At 39.3% G+C, this 17,099-nt stretch overlaps 1 protein-coding gene across 1 annotated transcript in view; it reads left to right on the top strand.

Moving 5' to 3' along the window:
• The window catches only part of nudcd1 (NudC domain containing 1), a 57,030-nt gene extending 47,691 nt beyond the window's left edge, over window positions 1-9,339 (top strand). Inside the window, exon 10 of the mRNA XM_040020327.1 lies at window positions 1,351-9,339. Within this exon, the coding sequence (XP_039876261.1) occupies window positions 1,351-1,640 (290 nt within the window). The 3' untranslated portion in view covers window positions 1,641-9,339. The remainder of the gene's footprint in view (window positions 1-1,350) is intronic.
• The last annotated feature ends 7,760 nt before the right edge of the window (window positions 9,340-17,099 follow it).

Raw genomic sequence — 17,099 nt, forward strand, 5'->3', positions numbered from 1 at the left:
CGCCAGCAGCAGCTAGGCCAACCACATATCGACACACCGTGCCACAGCACTCTACAGCACTTCACGCCTGTGCTATTTCCAGGCCTGAAAGACCAAAAAAAAAAGATTTCTTTTCCTCTCACTAGCAGCTCCATCTCCTCGCTTCTTCAGATAGTAGCTGTTGAGGTAGAGAAATACTCCAACAATCAGAAACAATCATGCCATCACAAAGATATTGTCTTAGAATTTAAGTAATTGGTTTCCTCCACAGAGAGAAGGAGGATATATCCACTGTGACATCACCCTCTGGCTTGTGGCTTTTTAAGCCTCCACTATTACTTTATGACTTCTGCCATCTTTTCCTCGTGACTATATTTAGTTGAAAGCATGGAAGTTATGGGCTAAGCCTAGCAAGCTGCGCTTATAAACTGTACCAGCGTACCCATAACTGTACCTTAGTTATCAGCCAAGTCCAGCACAGACACACCTATCTGTTTATACGTGGAAGTCGACACAGGATGTTTACTTAAATAAAATGGAGCATGTTAAACATAAACTAACAAACGATGCCAGGTGAACAGTTCATCTGAGCCAGTTTTTATAACCTGTAAGACCCACGTGAGCTACACCAGCTGGCAACCCTGCCATTTAGGCAGCTGTTGTCTAATATAGTTCTGTAGATCACAGAAATGACTAACAGACAAATTAAATAATAGAATTTCACTTAATCTGAAGCACGGACTTATTGGATGGATATGGCCGACATGTCCACTTCAGTGACTTGAATGAATTGAGGTGAAGAGACAGCTAGTTCCTGCAACCTGAGACTTTTATCAAATTTAATAAGTAAGTTATTTAAAAAATGCTACTTGCACAGAACGATTTGCTATAAAGATGAATATGAGTTTTCATATTTTTGCCAACTTGTGTTTGGAGCCAGCCTCAAAGAGTCTCAAAGAGCCATTCTGCATTTTGCTACAGCTGCAGAGGTTGCTGTTAGATGCCATCAGATCACTTTAAGCTAATGTCAGCACATCGGTCAACTCCACTATGGCATCTGTTGTCCCGCACATAGACGCTGCACTATGTGGCCCGCCACGCTTTAAAGTGGTGGCTTTTAGTCTTAATGTTTCTGGACTGGTGAGTTTAAATTGTCTTTTAGAGTCCTTCTGTCCTAAAAATGCTGCTCATCCTTGTGGAAACCAAGTTAGCTTCCAAGCAGGTATTAGTACTGCTGTCACAGAACACAGGACTATAAATCAAGCTTATCTGGAGTAACACTCTGTGTCCTTATTTCAGTGAGACAGTATAAAGTGAAGGTTAGAAACTGTCCCTGCATGTCTCTGATCTTATATTTATTTATTTTTGCAGGTTATGTCCAGGCATCCAAACGAGATAAGAAGTTTGCCACCTGCGCTCCAAACTTCTCCTACGCTTCACTGTGTGAATGTCTCCGCCGTGCATTCATCTACCGCCAGCCTTCCCCGGTTGAGACCGTCCTCTTCAACAGGAAGCAGGGCCGTCAGGTAGGACAGGTTGCCAAGCAACAGGTGGCCAGCCTGGACTCCGACAAACCAATCCTGGGCTTCAGAGCGACCAATGAGAGACTGTACATCCTGACCTCCAGTAATCTCTTTGTTCTAAAGGTCAATAATAATTAGATTTGGGACTCTGTTAGATTTTCATCTCACTACCCCCTGAGAGCTCCATCATTCCACACTGAAGGCTGATTATCTGCTTGAGCTGAAAAATGATCCTTTGTGCTTTTTGTGCGGGATGAACCCCTCCTCGTGTTTCCCTTTTCAGATGTCTTCTGTGTGTTACAAAAACCTACATGATCAAGAAATGAAAAATCATGTTCTTACAGAAAAAAGTGGAAAATAAATGTTTCTTGAATTGATTTTTTCCCTCTGTGACTGGATTACTGACATGAATGTAAATGAGGCAGATATCACAGGGAGAAACATATTTGGACTATTTGGCTTCCATAACTCGACTTCTTTCAAACCACTCTGCGAATAAATCCAAAACATACATGTAGGTATGTTCTTTAGGACATTTATGCAATTTATCTATTTGCAGTAAAATTCTTTATTAGCATAATGACATATGAATATGAATGAATAAACATGTAACCTAACATTTAATCTAAGTAAGTATTAAAGGCACTCATGCATTCTGCGAATTGTTTAGTGTTAGCAAATAGTTTTAGTAAATTATTATTAGTGTAGAGACGCAGAGAAACAAGGTACCATGAGTACCATAATGTGTCGGACATCTACCTAAACATCAGCTAAACATCAGCTAAACAGTGCAGCGATACTGGATCAGTTCAGTCTCATGTGATAAACTTCAGTGTTTTATTGTATCGATGCTCTGCTTCAGTTCTTCGGGTCTCCTTTCTCCATACATGTCGAGTTCATGCAGCGTTACAGCTTTAGGTGCGGTCTGTCACTTTGTTTGTAGTTCATTAACTGACCGACAACAATTCTAAAAAAAACCCCCCAAAAAACAAGGATGTTGGTACACACTGGCGTGTTCAAGTCTTTGCTCGTTACATGTTGTGCTAACTTAAGTCGCACAACATACTCCTACACGGCTCAGTTTGTCACATAATCAGAGGAATGTCCTTTCTGTTACTTAAAATTTGAATTCTCATTTCCAGTAAAACTGATGGAACGTTATACTTCATCTAAATTCAGAAAACTTTCTAGTTCCTGTCCTGTCTCTGTCCTGAAGGTTTTTACAAAGTGTGTATTGCACATTCTTTACTTAGACCATGGCGAATATAGATGTGTTTCCTCCTGTCAGTCTGATATGTGAGCTGATTCAAAAAAGATATACTCCCCTGTGAGAAAACTTCGATTTAAATCTATCAAATCAAATACAAATTTTGAACCTCACTTTATCCAATAAAGATATTTCATTTATTATGTTATGTTGTGTAACATTTAAGGTAATAATGTAATACAAAATTTCACTAAGACATAAACCATTAATCTTAACAGAGAGCAGCACAACCAAAATCATTGTTACCGTTTGCAATGAACTTGTGATTTTGCTGCCTTTGAAATCGTTGCTTCGAAGGCCTTGGCTAGGTCAGTTGCACTAAATACGGGAATAAGATGGAGTCGTTCTGCTGTCTGTTGAATGGGGTTATGCTGGCAATTACATCTGTGATAACGCAGCGAGCACTGTTAACTGTGATAACTTGGAAAAAATTGCAAATCCGTTGCCATCTGCATGCACAGAAATTCATATTAAATACTTACAATCAGACTCATAGGTTTGAAACACAAATTCCTCCACAAATAGATGTGTATTTGCTGCAGATCAAGGCTAAGATTGCAAAATGACATGGAGACCTTTATGTAGGAATATCGCCTTCACAGATGAGTTGTTCCCATTGGTGCAGACAGACCTTGCAACTATTTGTAAGTCTTCACCAGTCTGTCTGAGACTTGTTGCAGTCAGTCCGAGTCGGACCGTAATTTTTTTGGAGACAAGTTGCCTCCCACTAGGCAACCTGTGCAACTGGTTTGCAATCAAAATTGGTTTCCAAGAGGTTGATGATTGAACACCCTCCACCTTTGTATGCTATAACTACTTGTAATAGAGCCTGACAGCAAAAAACCTCAAGAGGGTGCTATCCTACTTTTACTCTAGTGTGATTGAGCCATTAGTTATCCTGAGCTTTACCAGTTGCATCTACCCTCGAAAAATCAGGTCGTATATTTGAAGACTTTAATTGAATGACTTCTGTAGATTTAAACATATATTTCTGCATTTCTACTGACTTTTTTTTAATCGATGAAATACATTCTTTTAACAGGATGGTGTAAATTTCTCATAATGAATAAGTGGTTCATTGGAGGCTGCTTGGTTGTAGTATTGTCAGATGGTCAGTGAGGATGTGAACGGTGAGGAAATCCCTCTTTGGCTCGTTTGCAATCAGAAAAATGAAAGAGGCTGTTATTCATTTCCATAAATTTCCATAAACATGTTTCACACTGGCTTCTGTTGCATCAGCCTCAATCTTGAACAGAGTGGTTATTCTTGAAACCTAAAATCTCAAGAGGCCTAAAAATGCAATCATGTCGTATTCGAAAGGGACTTTTTTTTTCTCATCGTTTTTAAGGTGGGCGACATTTAAATGGAAATGCTGTTCTTGTCATACAAGCTGCGACTACATTTTGTGTCTGACATATTTTTCCTCTGATGTATTAAACTGTAGAAATCTGAGCTGGATAATGGAGTTCACACTTTAAACTTTTGTGTGTTTTCTCCAGCATCAAACACAAGAAAAGCTGCCGTTTGCATTAGCTGTAAATTTTTCACATCTTTATGGCAAAGCTAGAGTCTTGCCTTGCTGCTTGTTCAGCAGCAACCTTTCCTTCCTCCTCTTTAAAAAACCTTGAAGAAGGCCACTCATACGATCGACCAAGAAATAAGCAGAGGTTGAAGAGAGACACTAATGGACTTTTCTGTAAAAAGAATGGGATGGTCTGCTTGCTGTTTTTGTGATTGTAACACAAGAAAAAGCAGAGAGAGAGAGAAAAAGCTGCACAAGCAGTAGAATGAGGGACTGGCTCTGAAAAAGCAAAAAGCTTAAACACAACATCACCTTTAGCCTCTGTGAGAAATGGATCTATATCAGTGTCTCTTCATATTCAACTGAAGGTAACAATAATCAGCCAGAATCAGCCTGCGAATATTCACAAAGTATAGAAGAATAGCTCTAACCAATCGCAGTATTACCTATATTGATGCCTTGAGATTGCCAATGTTGCATGAAGTGGAACGACTGATGGACGCCGCACGTCTCAATGAAACTACAGAGTCAAAGCAGTTTGCCTGAGCAATTTAGCTTGTTTCTCACAATGGGCAGTTTTGTAAAGACTATCCACAATTTGTGCCCTCGGTTCCCTTGAGTTCTGATGCTTTTTGAGCCATTTGCCTTGACTCTACAAAGACTCACAACAGGCTGTGGGTAATCAACTTTTTCTAGTTTCTATATAATTGTTTTGCTCTGGAAAATCCAGTTTCACTCTGTTTTTATTTAATTATTTGTGTGCAATTGCATTAGGACGCACCGCTTGTTTTTATTAGCTGTACCAGCATCCCGAGATTACTTGAAGGCAGCCTGTCAAAGCTGCTAATGTCTCTGAGGATGGGCTGTGTGTTTACTCAGACACAAAGAAAGAAAAAAAAAACATGTTGTCAAGCCATCGAGCCGCAGAGAATTAGAGAATGAGAAACTGTAACTGCTCAAAGTCTGCATTTCCCAAACCTTAATATTGCCGTCTTCAGGTAAACACCACCTGAGTTTATAAACTGAGATTTGAGGGAGTTTTATTAAAAGAGCATTTCTGTGACTAACAGCAATAAATTTGGTAAAAATCTAATCAGTTCCTCTGAATGAGTTTCACTCGCTGCAGGGTCAGTCTGGCTCTAAATTAAAATCAAGTTTCCTGAGACGGCGACATGCATCTAACTCATATTTCGCCACCAGAGCACGCTCATTCATATATAGAGACGGATACAATCATAATGAAATAGGAAAGACAATAAGGGTGGTGCAGTGGTTCAGGCTACAGTTTCAGTTTAAATAACTTTTTATAACGCTCGGTTAAAATAATTTGCTTTATGAAATTGCTCTTCAAGGTCAACTGATTAAAATGTAACTCACTGCAGAAGAAAAGCGCAAGAAGTAGATACAGGGTCATTGTGAGGATTAGATGAATCTGTGCTTTGCAGTACACTCTGCAGTGCAGAAATATGTCGGCACATTAACAGACTGCAGCATAAGAGCTGTATTTTTTTTATTGTGGATGACCAAGATGTACAGTATAGCACATCCTAGCAAAAATGCAGGAACAGAGGTACTAAACAATACACAGCATCACATTGGCGTGACAGAAAACGTATTAATGCAGTGATCAGCCAAATAATATGGTGTGCTGTGTGTTTAATTAGCCAATACCTGTGTCTTAGTCTTAGTGCTCCCTCTCTCGTCTAAATATGATGAAAAACTCATTCAAACATGACATTAGACTCCAGAAAACCAAGACGGCTTTGGCCAACGGCGTCACAGTGGCTGTGTCTATGCGTTATGGTCTGTCGTCACGAAACTGTATATAAAAGATGGACATAACCCACTGGTCATGACGCCTCAAACTGAGGCTCCCACGTTAAAACCAGGGACTTTGATGTGTTCTTCCTTTTGATGGCTTTTAGAGCACATGTTAGTACTAGTTGACCAATATGTGTGACAGTACAGTTTATGAATGTCCCTTGCAAACCAACCCTGCTAGCTTTAGCTGGCAATTTGATGTACCAGCTCTTCACCCATGTAAGGTATGTTCTGGCTCCAAGAAATGAAAATGGTGGTCACGTCCATGTTTTATACTCTCCATTCCAAGAAGCTACATCCATCTTTATTGTACAGACTGGTAATCACCCAGCAGCTTAGCCCCTTATCCTTTTTAGGGTTTTGTGCCCTTGTATAACGATCAGCTTCTTGCAGAACAAAGGCAAAACAGTTCCCGGGCAGGCTGAACTGTTCCCTTGTTTGTATACTTATAGGGGTCTCCTTAATAACTCTTTGTCTGGGCCCTCCCATAGGACCAGTTTGCCATGGGAGTCCCTACTGGGGGGCAAAAGCCCCCTGGGATCCCTGGGATACACAAACTATTCCACCATGCTAAGGTAGCGATTTGCAGCGCTGGGGGGGATACACAACATGCAATACATAAAATACATTTAGTGATAATAAAGCGTGTTAGTGACTTACTCTAATCCCTGTACAGGGATTAAAGTAAGTTAAAAAGATCAAGTCTCGGTTAAATACAGGCTTATCTCTGTCAAATAGAGTGCTGGTGTATATGGTAACAGCATTAATTTGACAGTTTTACTGTGAGGAGATCTGAGAGGTTTTGAAAAAACAAAAACAATTGGTTTGTGATTAAAGCTCAGCTCCTCGTGATGGAAACGCACTTCTCTGCAGGTGTAATTGGCACCTTTTTAAATGATTAAACAATTAAAACAAACAAACCCACAAACTTTCCCAGCAGGAGATTTGTGTAGGTAAATTAGTCCTGAGCTGATTGCACATTCTTTGGTAATGAATGGAGCTCCACCCGGATGGCATCAATCCACGGATGAAAATAATTAGGGAGTCGCTGATGTCATACCTGCATGATCGTTTTGTCCACGGACGGTGGATGCTACATCACCACAGAAAGTGCCATCAACTTGAAATGAGGCAGATTACTCAGTTTTTAATTAATGGATCTCAAATTTCATTGAAAGATTTTTTACAAACCAGTTTTTCTAAGTGAAATTATTGATTTAATCACAGAAAATTATAGGCTGTAGACTCTGTCAAAGACCCAATCAGTTTCATTGTAATCATTTTGCAGACTAACATTTAAGAAGTAGTTCAGTGGTTTGTTCAGTGTCTTGGGGTGGCTTGTGAACATCTTGCTGTCCCCAGAGAAAAGCTGCAGGAGGCGGCCAAGGAGACGACAGTCTGGGCATCTCTACTTGGACTTCTGCCCCGATGACCAGGAGAGCATGGATGCTCATTACACACAACAATGCAGTCTTCAAAAAAAGTGAATGAGAAGGTCAATAGCACTGAAATGCAGAGATCAGCAAGCTTAATTTAGCATAACTGGAAGCAACGCCTTAAAACTTTTGTTGTGTTTTTTAAGCCAAGCTAACGCCGTTAGCTCTCTGTTTTTAGTATTTTATATTTTACAAATATATTTAAGGTGCCACAAGGCTTCTTGTAACAGCATAGCCTCTGTGGTCAACAGTCAGAGTTTTAGAGGATCCTAGATAGAAATGTAATAATCATGTACGCTGAATGAACTTGTGTTTTGTGTTGAGGAAAAAAAGGCTTTATTTTTTTTACCTTTAGCCAGTTTCTCACACGTATACTGGAATGGACAGGAAAAACTGAGTATTTTTAGTTTGTCATTGCAAATCATTTCTGAGTGCATTTTGAGTTGAAATGCGTGTTCACAGTAGAATTTTGTACCTGGAGCTATTTCCACTGCTGGTTGAAATAGACTGTAAAGACAGCAATTGTCAGGGCTCTGTGTGCGGGCAGGTGGAAATGTGGATCCAAATGCAGGACTCAGAGACAAAATGTAACTGAAAACCACAGCTTTTATTGCTGGCATGAAACAAAAACAGAAACCAAACCATGAAACCAAGCAGGAACACACGGGCAGGATCTGAGGGTACGACGCGACACCGAGCACGGGGAAAACACAGGGCTTATATACACAGGGTGGTAATGAGGGAATGGGCAACAGGAGGGAGACACAGCTGGGAGAGAACAGGGCTAACGAGACAGGGGGAGCAAAGCTGCACACACACTAACATAAGACAGAGACTTTCACAATAAAACAGGAAACATGAATCACTACTCAAAGACACGGACTCAACACAGAAGGGCAGACAGAAAATAACACATGAAACTCAAACAATACATGAGACAACAAATCCTGACCACGAATAAACAGAAAGATAGAATTCTAATAATAATCGACAAAGCACAAGAGGAACAAAAACAATCATTCAAAAAATAAACCCAAACATAATAAACTCAAAATGCTGGGTCGAACCGACCCAGAACCGTGACAGCAATAACATACCAACTTATCAGGATCAAATGTTACTTATTTACAAGTCTAGTATTTACAGAGCAGCATCAACAGTCATTTCTATCTATCTCTCTGGCCATCTAAGGACATTTCAGTATTCACTCTCCACCAGCAATTGATGTGTTTATGAGCAAGCTGTAAATGAATGACAGCTGACTGATTGTTTGGAGCTCTGTAAAGCTTCACTCTCCTGTGACCTGACCTCATGTTTGGGGCGCAGTTTCAATCTCTCCAAGCTGTGTGAGATTAGCTGGACCTGCTACATGCAAAAACTCTGCTTCAACTTTGAACAGGAAGATTTTACTTCATTATGTAGTTGTTACGCACTTCTTTTTTTAACAGTGTGTTTGCATATATGGAGACAATCGGTTTATTTTACAGAATAACACAATAAAGCCAACACTGCTCAACAAAGTAGAAATATAAGATGGAGAAAAACAAGTCCGCATCTGCACTAATTTAAGTCACTGAACTGTGTTTGTGCTGTTTTCGTGTAATTGTCAGACATATGCTATGGCTTGCTGTGTGCTATAGATCATGCATGAGGTTTGTGCTTCAGTTTTTGTGAGTAGAATTTTGGTATTTTATTAATCTGTTACTAATTAGCAGGTATGTGTATTTCTGAGCCTGCATAACATTCGTGTTCAAATGTAGTATCTTCTAGTTCAAACTAAGCCAAAAAAAAGCAAGAAACAAAAAAATAATCAAAACAATAAAACAATAACAACATGGTGGCAGCCAAAAAACTGACACTGAGGCATCAAAATGCAGATTCCCGAAAGCAGTGGGTGATGTTGTGATGGCTACATCCATCATTTAAATACATGTCTTTATGTTTTTCAGGCTTCCAGATGGTGTTTGTTTCCATGACTGGAAGCTCACACTTATTGAATTAAAGAAATATGTCTTTTTTGTGACTCGCTGATGTGTACACAGTATATTAGTATTCTTCTTCTCGTAGTTGCTCCCTTTAGGGATTTTCACATTGGATCAACTGTTGCTATCATCTGTTTTCACACCAACCCTCTGCAGGTCTTATTTCACATTATTGAATAAAAATCCACGAAGCTCCTCTGTGATTTTCCTCTTTTCCTTTCCGCCTTGCAGCTCCATATTCAACATCATCTCTCACCTGTCTCCACCCTGCACACACTTTCTTCCTCACCTCCCTTATTTACTGTCTGTTGCTTTGGATGGTTGACCAGTAAGCAATACTTGGTGGCAAATTCATTAAAGGTTTCGGTCCTTTCACTGTCTAGGTTTTACAACGCATGGTTTCAACACCGAAGCTGTTTAATACAAAATATTTTTGTCCTTTCAGAAAACAAGCGATTTCTCTTTGAACAGGCGTTCTGTGAAGTTCGTTTTCTTCTACATTTATTTATTCATAAAAGCTGAAGGCTGCACGCTTGCAGCAAGAGAGCTGCAATTACACCACCCCTCGTCTTTGTTGCTGTCTCAGTCCGGGGTGTCATAATGTACCTTACAGTCCCATTATCACAGAACAACCTCGTTTTATTGGGCTGAAACACATTCATTTCAGAGTTAATGAGCCATAAAGTTTCTTATCACTGCATTTACCTGCATATGTTCCCTTCACTGCCCATTTTTTCTTATTTTCATTTTCTCTAACTGTATCATGTATTTCAGTGCATTTTTTTTTGTATCATTCTGTCTAATAACTTTACTCTCCCAGCATCTTGTCTGTTTTGACTCTTGATTAAGCTAAATCCAGCCTATACACTGCTATTTAGCTTCCAGAGGGACACTAATGTGATTCATCTAATTCCCGGCCTGCATCCCGCTGCCTGCCTGATAATTATATCCTGTCACACAAGGGGCGTGATTTTAAGTGGTAATCTACAGTTTTTGATTGTGTCCTTGTTGCTAATGGGTAATTGCTGTGGAGATTTGCCTCTGCGGTTCTCAGAAATCACCTGTCAGTTGGTGGCAAACTAATGTCTTTTTGACTGATTACAGGATGAAGTTTCAAATAAATTTACTCCCACTTCTTGAGATAAAGTTTACATCTCAAAAATGACTGCACACAGTTACTAGCTGAATGCACAGGATAACGTGAAAAATGTTTATTGTAAGAATACTCACACTGGAGGAAACATTGGCTTCTGTCTCTTTTGTTTTAATGTAAAGGGTAAAAACTGCTCGTTTTTTCTTTTCTACTTCAAGTAAATTGCTAAATGGCTTTTCTTCTAACCCTACGCAGCATACCGATTAATTCCACAGTCGCACAAAACATGTCAGATCATTACAGGTGATGTAAAAGCTACTTGGTAAACACACTGATATTGATTGCAGATGCACAGATTGTGGCTTTTACTTTGAGCCAGGTTACAGGAAAAAACAGAAAACCTGTTTCGTGCAGGTCAGTCCTTACAGTCGGCTCAGATTTCTGAATCCAGTGGATGTATGTACACAAGAACTTATTTATGTGCTGGTCTGGTTCCTTAAAAGGTCAGAAAATCCAAATTCTAAGATTTTTTGCAGTCTTGCTTCTAACCACGTTTCTTTTGGGAACCAGTAATGTTCAATGTTTCCCCCATGAATTTTTCTTTTTTTAAAGTATGAGATAGTGGGATAATGAGACTTAATGGTTAATCGTCTGTCCTTTCCTCTTGCATGATTTTCATAGTTACCCAAGATGCCAGTTTGTCTGCAAGCACTTGCTAATTTGCTGTGGAGTGGTAGTGAAACTCTTAAAAGTGCAAAGGCAAGAAACAGTATACAGAGACGATTTTCTTTTAAAATTCCAGTCGTACGTTTTGGAAACATATTCGCTGCAGCAGTTTGAGTCAAATTTTAAAAGTTGGATGTTTTTGTGAGCATTGTCACTTGGAAACAGCCACAAACCTGCAGCAGCCACCGACCAAGCCCGGGGGCGGAGATCACCAACTGATCACTAGGTCTGTGTGACTGAAAGCTAAACCAGCTAAACAGAAATGCCAGATTTAGCACCGCTAATGTTTGCTTTGAAGTTAGCAGGACTTTCTTATTAAACTCAACCTGCAATGCTTTAAGCACGACACACAAATTTGGTTGACTGACAGGTAAAATGAAATGATCACCTTCTTGCAGTGAAGTTTTCTTCTGGGAAACATCCTATCACGCATGTCGCTGTTTCTTTGACACGTAACACCCTCCTAAGGTAACAGTCTCCATTGCAGTTGGACAGTTGGCCCTGTCACACCTCAATAACTGCTCAGCAACATCTCAAGAAATATGACAAAAAGCCAAAGGTGTCGACCTGTCATCCAAACTCCCCAGAGCCTGATTGGTGTACCTCCATTGTGATGGGGTGATGACAGCTTCTATTGTATATCTAGTAAAACATATGAGAGCTAAGGCTGTCTAAAGTATAAAAGTACATAGACCTATTAGTGGTAAATACTGAGGTTCATTTTTTGTGAGTTTGGTGAACTAATCCTTAAAATGAGTCATCCTGGGGAAAAGCACAGTATTTCTTTGATGTAAACCACTTAAAGGACACTAAGTGAACAGGAGCACACACGGGGCCAGCTAGCAGAAACAGCCATTGTACCTTCATGGTTGTAGACGGGGCTTCATCAGAGAACTGGCCAAAGGTTAATGTCTTCTTTCTGAGGTGTTTTATAGCCATTCTCACCTCCGAGTCTGGAGCTGATGGCAGATCTGGATCATCTGATCACAGGAGGCTAGGCTCACAGCAAAACATTATTTACACTCCAATGAAACTGTATGGAGCCTTTTTGAAATTCACCTCATGCAGCTTATTCCTGGCAATGGCGTTAAATTAGCACGTACGTGAAATGTCTCCCAGACTGCGGAGATGCTTGACATGATGACAGACCCTAAATTTACTGGAGAGAAGTGCTGTGTTTATCTTCTCGTGTATGCTCTCGAGGTATGTCTCATGTCCAAATGCTGCCAAAGAGAGTGTAATTTAGTGTCGTAATGATGTCTGATGTATGATGAGTTGGGTAAGAGCTGTGGTTGACACATTAATATACTGAGCAGCTCATTTATTTCTACTATTGATTGAGCTGTGTGTGAAGGTCAGAACACTATGTGAAATAAATCACGTACACTATTCACAAGCACCGTTAATGCAGCAGGAATATATGTAGTGTCTTTTTATGAATACACTTGGGCACATCACAAAAAGCTGTCACCTCAACACTGACTTTAAGAAGTTGTTGTAGATAACATGGAAGTAACCAGCATCCGGAAACTGTATATTTATCAGTATATTTACGAAACGGTGTTATTACAGCCCACTGGCCAAAAACTAGATATTCTACATTTGCAATCACTGGAAAATAACTGTCTGTACATTTTTTCTGTGCATTAAAACTCACCAAATGAGATGGATTGATCAGAACTTGATTCATCTAGTTCAATAACTTCTGGAAAGCCTTGACAATTTAAACTGTAGAGCCTGAAAAATGATGCAAATGCAAAGTACTGAAAACTGCAGTCAGTGCCCATGGACTACCGTGTTAAATGAACTTACAGTAGAAATAAAAAATGTGCAGTCTGCTCTATATTTAAATAAGGAGAGACCGTTTAGAAGAAATGAATGTGATTTATTGAGATACAGAATTTGATTGATGTTATTTGGCGATTCGGCTCCAATAAAAGAGTCCCAGCAATGATTGGAATTAGGGCATGACCGTCTGAGTCAAGATGTTAGTGATGGAGCTCTGAATGACCAGAGTGAAGCAGGCTACAGGAATGAAAGTCTGAAAGGTAGTTCAATAAGGGGAGATCACTTGGAACAATTTAACATGATTTATTAAGGTAAAGAAATTAATGTATTTGGCGATTAGGCTCCGATGACCCATCATGGCAGAGCGGAATCCCAGTTGGGATTGGATTTAGGACAGGATCCCCGGGAGTCTAGATGCTGGTGGTGAAGATAAAGACTGAGGCTTGGAAGGAGCTCTAACCGAGGTGCCTGAGAGGTGAAGACGGGGAGGAGATGGGTTGCATGAATGAGAGTCTGAAAGGCAAAATGACTGGGAACACGTATTTAAAATACACAAAGAGCAAGCTGATTGGCCCAAAGAAGGCGGGCAAGAAAATGATTGGACTAGAATAATGATGACAGTATTGAGACAGATAGCGTGGCAAAGCGATAGTGATGTAGAGAATAGGAAAGCGGACAGAAGAGCACTGAGATTTAAAGCACACAGAAGAGAGGCTGACAGGTTGCAGTCGTAGTCTTTTGACTGAAACGTCATTTAGTTTTAGCCACAATTTACGTATCAAATTTCTCTGAAATATAAAGTGTTAAAGTTTATCGTATTTTTACCGGTGAGAGTTTACACAGCATCTTGTTTTCCTTGACATAAAATGAGAAATGTGCCCATATATCTACTCTTGTCTCCCAGGGTGCTGATATTTTGTCATGTTTTCATAGGGAAACAGGGAACATGGGAGCAAGTTATAACATTTCGAGAGAGAAAAAAACAAAACCTCACTGCAGAAGGAGTTTACATCTGTACTGACCACCTCTAAACTTGTCCCGCCTTTTTGCACAGCCTAATTAGTCCTGATTGGATCTCATCTATCCAGAATATTTTATCTGATTTGTATGTGTTGATGAAAGCATCAGTACATGTCATCATAGTTTCATCATAGTTTTTGTCTTTATACTTTAGTGCTTTTTAGTTTTTATTTAGCTATTGTCTTGTTTTCATCAGAAAAAAAAAGGTCAGTGATGAAAACCGATTGGTAGACAGAAGCCAGGAAAAAAAATATTAGACTAGAGTAACGTCAGTAATTTCAATATTAAGTTTGACAGCCTTTCACAACCAGTAATTTGAGTTGCTGACTGAGATCTCTTGATTGTGTTTGTGTTGTCGGTACTTTGAAAAATTATAATGTGGAGTAATGTACCATACGGACAGTCCAGGAACTATTTGCTTCATTTTGGTGAGTAAAACTTGAGTTTGAACTTGTCACTGGTTAGCAGGTTGTAATGTGGGTTGTGCTCAGTGGTTGAGAGGAGGGGTAGAAACACTCAGAAAAACTAATGACTACGCTGGTACTGGGAATCCCACAATGCTTGTCCTTTAATGCACACTCTCTTCATCAACCTTACAAGGCCCAGTAGAGTGGCTGGATTTTATCATACATGAAGCACAGTGTTCCTACAACCCGTAACATTGCAAATTGTTAGAAACGTAAAAGATATAAGGTCTGTCTTTGTCTATATACTCACATGGAAGCTCGTTGCTCTCTTACTCCAAAGAGGGCAGTGGCGCATACTGACATCACTAACCCTTACCTTACATTGTCTTAAAGAGACACCACACCATTGTGACTGTTACAAGGTGTGTCTTTGTGCTGCAGACGCACAATGAATGAATTCATCTTGCTAACAAAAAATGCTAGCTTTAGCTGTTAACATAGCACTCCAGCTTCTTGTCCAAATATGGACAAGAAGAAATAACTTTTGGCTCCAAAAAACCAACATAGAGGTGATTAACATGTTACGTTTAAAGCTTTAAAGTGGAAAAAAGTCTAAGGTTGCACTGTTGCATTCATGTGTGCAGGGAGGCAACAGGACATTGTCAGGTAGGAATCTTTTGCTTGCTTTCTACAGGTTTGACTTGGAAGAATACAAGCATGCTGAATGGGCACAAAACTGGAAAGCATGTGGAACGTCTGTGTACCTCTTGTAAGTGGTGTATGTGCAGCTTAGCAGCTTTCACTGAAATGACTGTGATTTTTGGTATCAGTTTTTTCTTAATATATTCATGGGTCACGGTATCACGGGTACACATCTAGCAGATAATAGCACTCATTAAAAGTTGTTTTTTGGGGGCACTTTCTAAATGTAAGCTCAATATTGACCCTAATTTCAGATCATTAGCTGCTACATAAACCACTCTGTTCATTAGCTAGAAATGAGGCTGATGCTATTAGAGACCAAAACAGTAAAATTGTGGGGTGAAAAATAGGAGCTAAATTAGTCTGAAAGGTAAGGGGATTATTTTCTACTACCTTCACAGTGGACATTTACTAGCTTGCTGGTAACATCTGAATATTTATTAATAATTTACTTTTTTTTTTAACAGAATCACTGGACACTGATGTATTTTTTGGTCATTAATGGCCAGTGCCTGTGAAATAAATGTACAAATGCTGATCAGTCACAAAGCAAACAAACTTACTCAGAGCTAAAGAGAAGTCTTTAACTAAAATTAACCAGTATATGCAATAACCAGTAAAATTTCCAGTTACCAGCTACACTAATGTAGATGTTTGAATTAATTTCTCATAATTTCATTTGAAATTAGAATTTTTTTTGTTCTGCTTTTATAGAATTGTCTAAATGTACATTATTTATATTATATATTGCTATATATGATACAGAAACATACAACCCATTGTGTGACCCCCCCCCCAAAATTAAATCTTTCTCTGTTCACCTTCTGTTTGGGATTTTCTCAGAAACCTGCAAAGATTTGGGGAAAATAAAGCTAGAATGCCTCTTCGACACATGGAAAATACACTACTTTATTTCCAGAAATAACTTTATTTTGACACAAGGAAATAAAAATTACAAATGAACTATTTCTAGAGAGCCATCAAACATATTCACAGGACCACAATAATTTTAGAAGCAAGATCAAAGCAGCAGCTTCCAAATAGTACATCACAAAGTAATATTAATAAACTTTGAATGTGCAATAGTGAACGCAAGAGTATCATAAAGATATACAAACGAGTTGCCATAAATAACAAGCACTTTAAAAACACATGGGACATAAACACACACAAATGCATTAATCCACTGTAACATGATGCATATGCAGTATTAAAACTATCTTCCACATTCAGCAGTGATGAAACCCACTCTTCCTCTGCTGTGTCTACCCAATTATATTTCCCTGTGTGGCAGACAGTGCTCAGACTGAAAACAGTAGACAGTCACTGATCCGGCAGAAAATACCACACAACATCAGCACATCTTCAGTATTCATCTTACGTCCATCCAGCAGTGTTCACCGGCTCACTGACCGCTCTCACAACTAGAAGCGGGATGAGCAAAGCGACGGTTTGTTAAATCCACAGTTCACAGGATACATAACACAGAACAAAACACTGAATTCACTTTGCTTCGGCCTCAAATCACCATGCTGCAGCTAAACTATATCACCACATCGTATATGTTACACCAAATCTCTGTGGGACTGTACATATACAGTATCTGACACTGAGGTTTACAACCACCACTGCTGCTGCTCGAAGAAAAATTCAAAGCAGTTTTTAGAGCATGGAAAAAGTAAAATAAAATAATCATTTAGGAAAAGACCGTAAGGCATATAAAAAGGGTATGTCAAGAGTGTGTTAAATTTTAAGGGAATCCATCTTTGAAGTTTCCATCTCTTCAACAGAACCTCCTGTTTGGCCATAGAAAATGAACATTTCTACATTTTA

Source organism: Simochromis diagramma, unplaced genomic scaffold (genome assembly GCF_900408965.1).
Source record: "Simochromis diagramma unplaced genomic scaffold, fSimDia1.1 OVJJ01000753.1, whole genome shotgun sequence".
Taxonomy (NCBI): Eukaryota; Metazoa; Chordata; class Actinopteri; order Cichliformes; family Cichlidae; genus Simochromis; species Simochromis diagramma.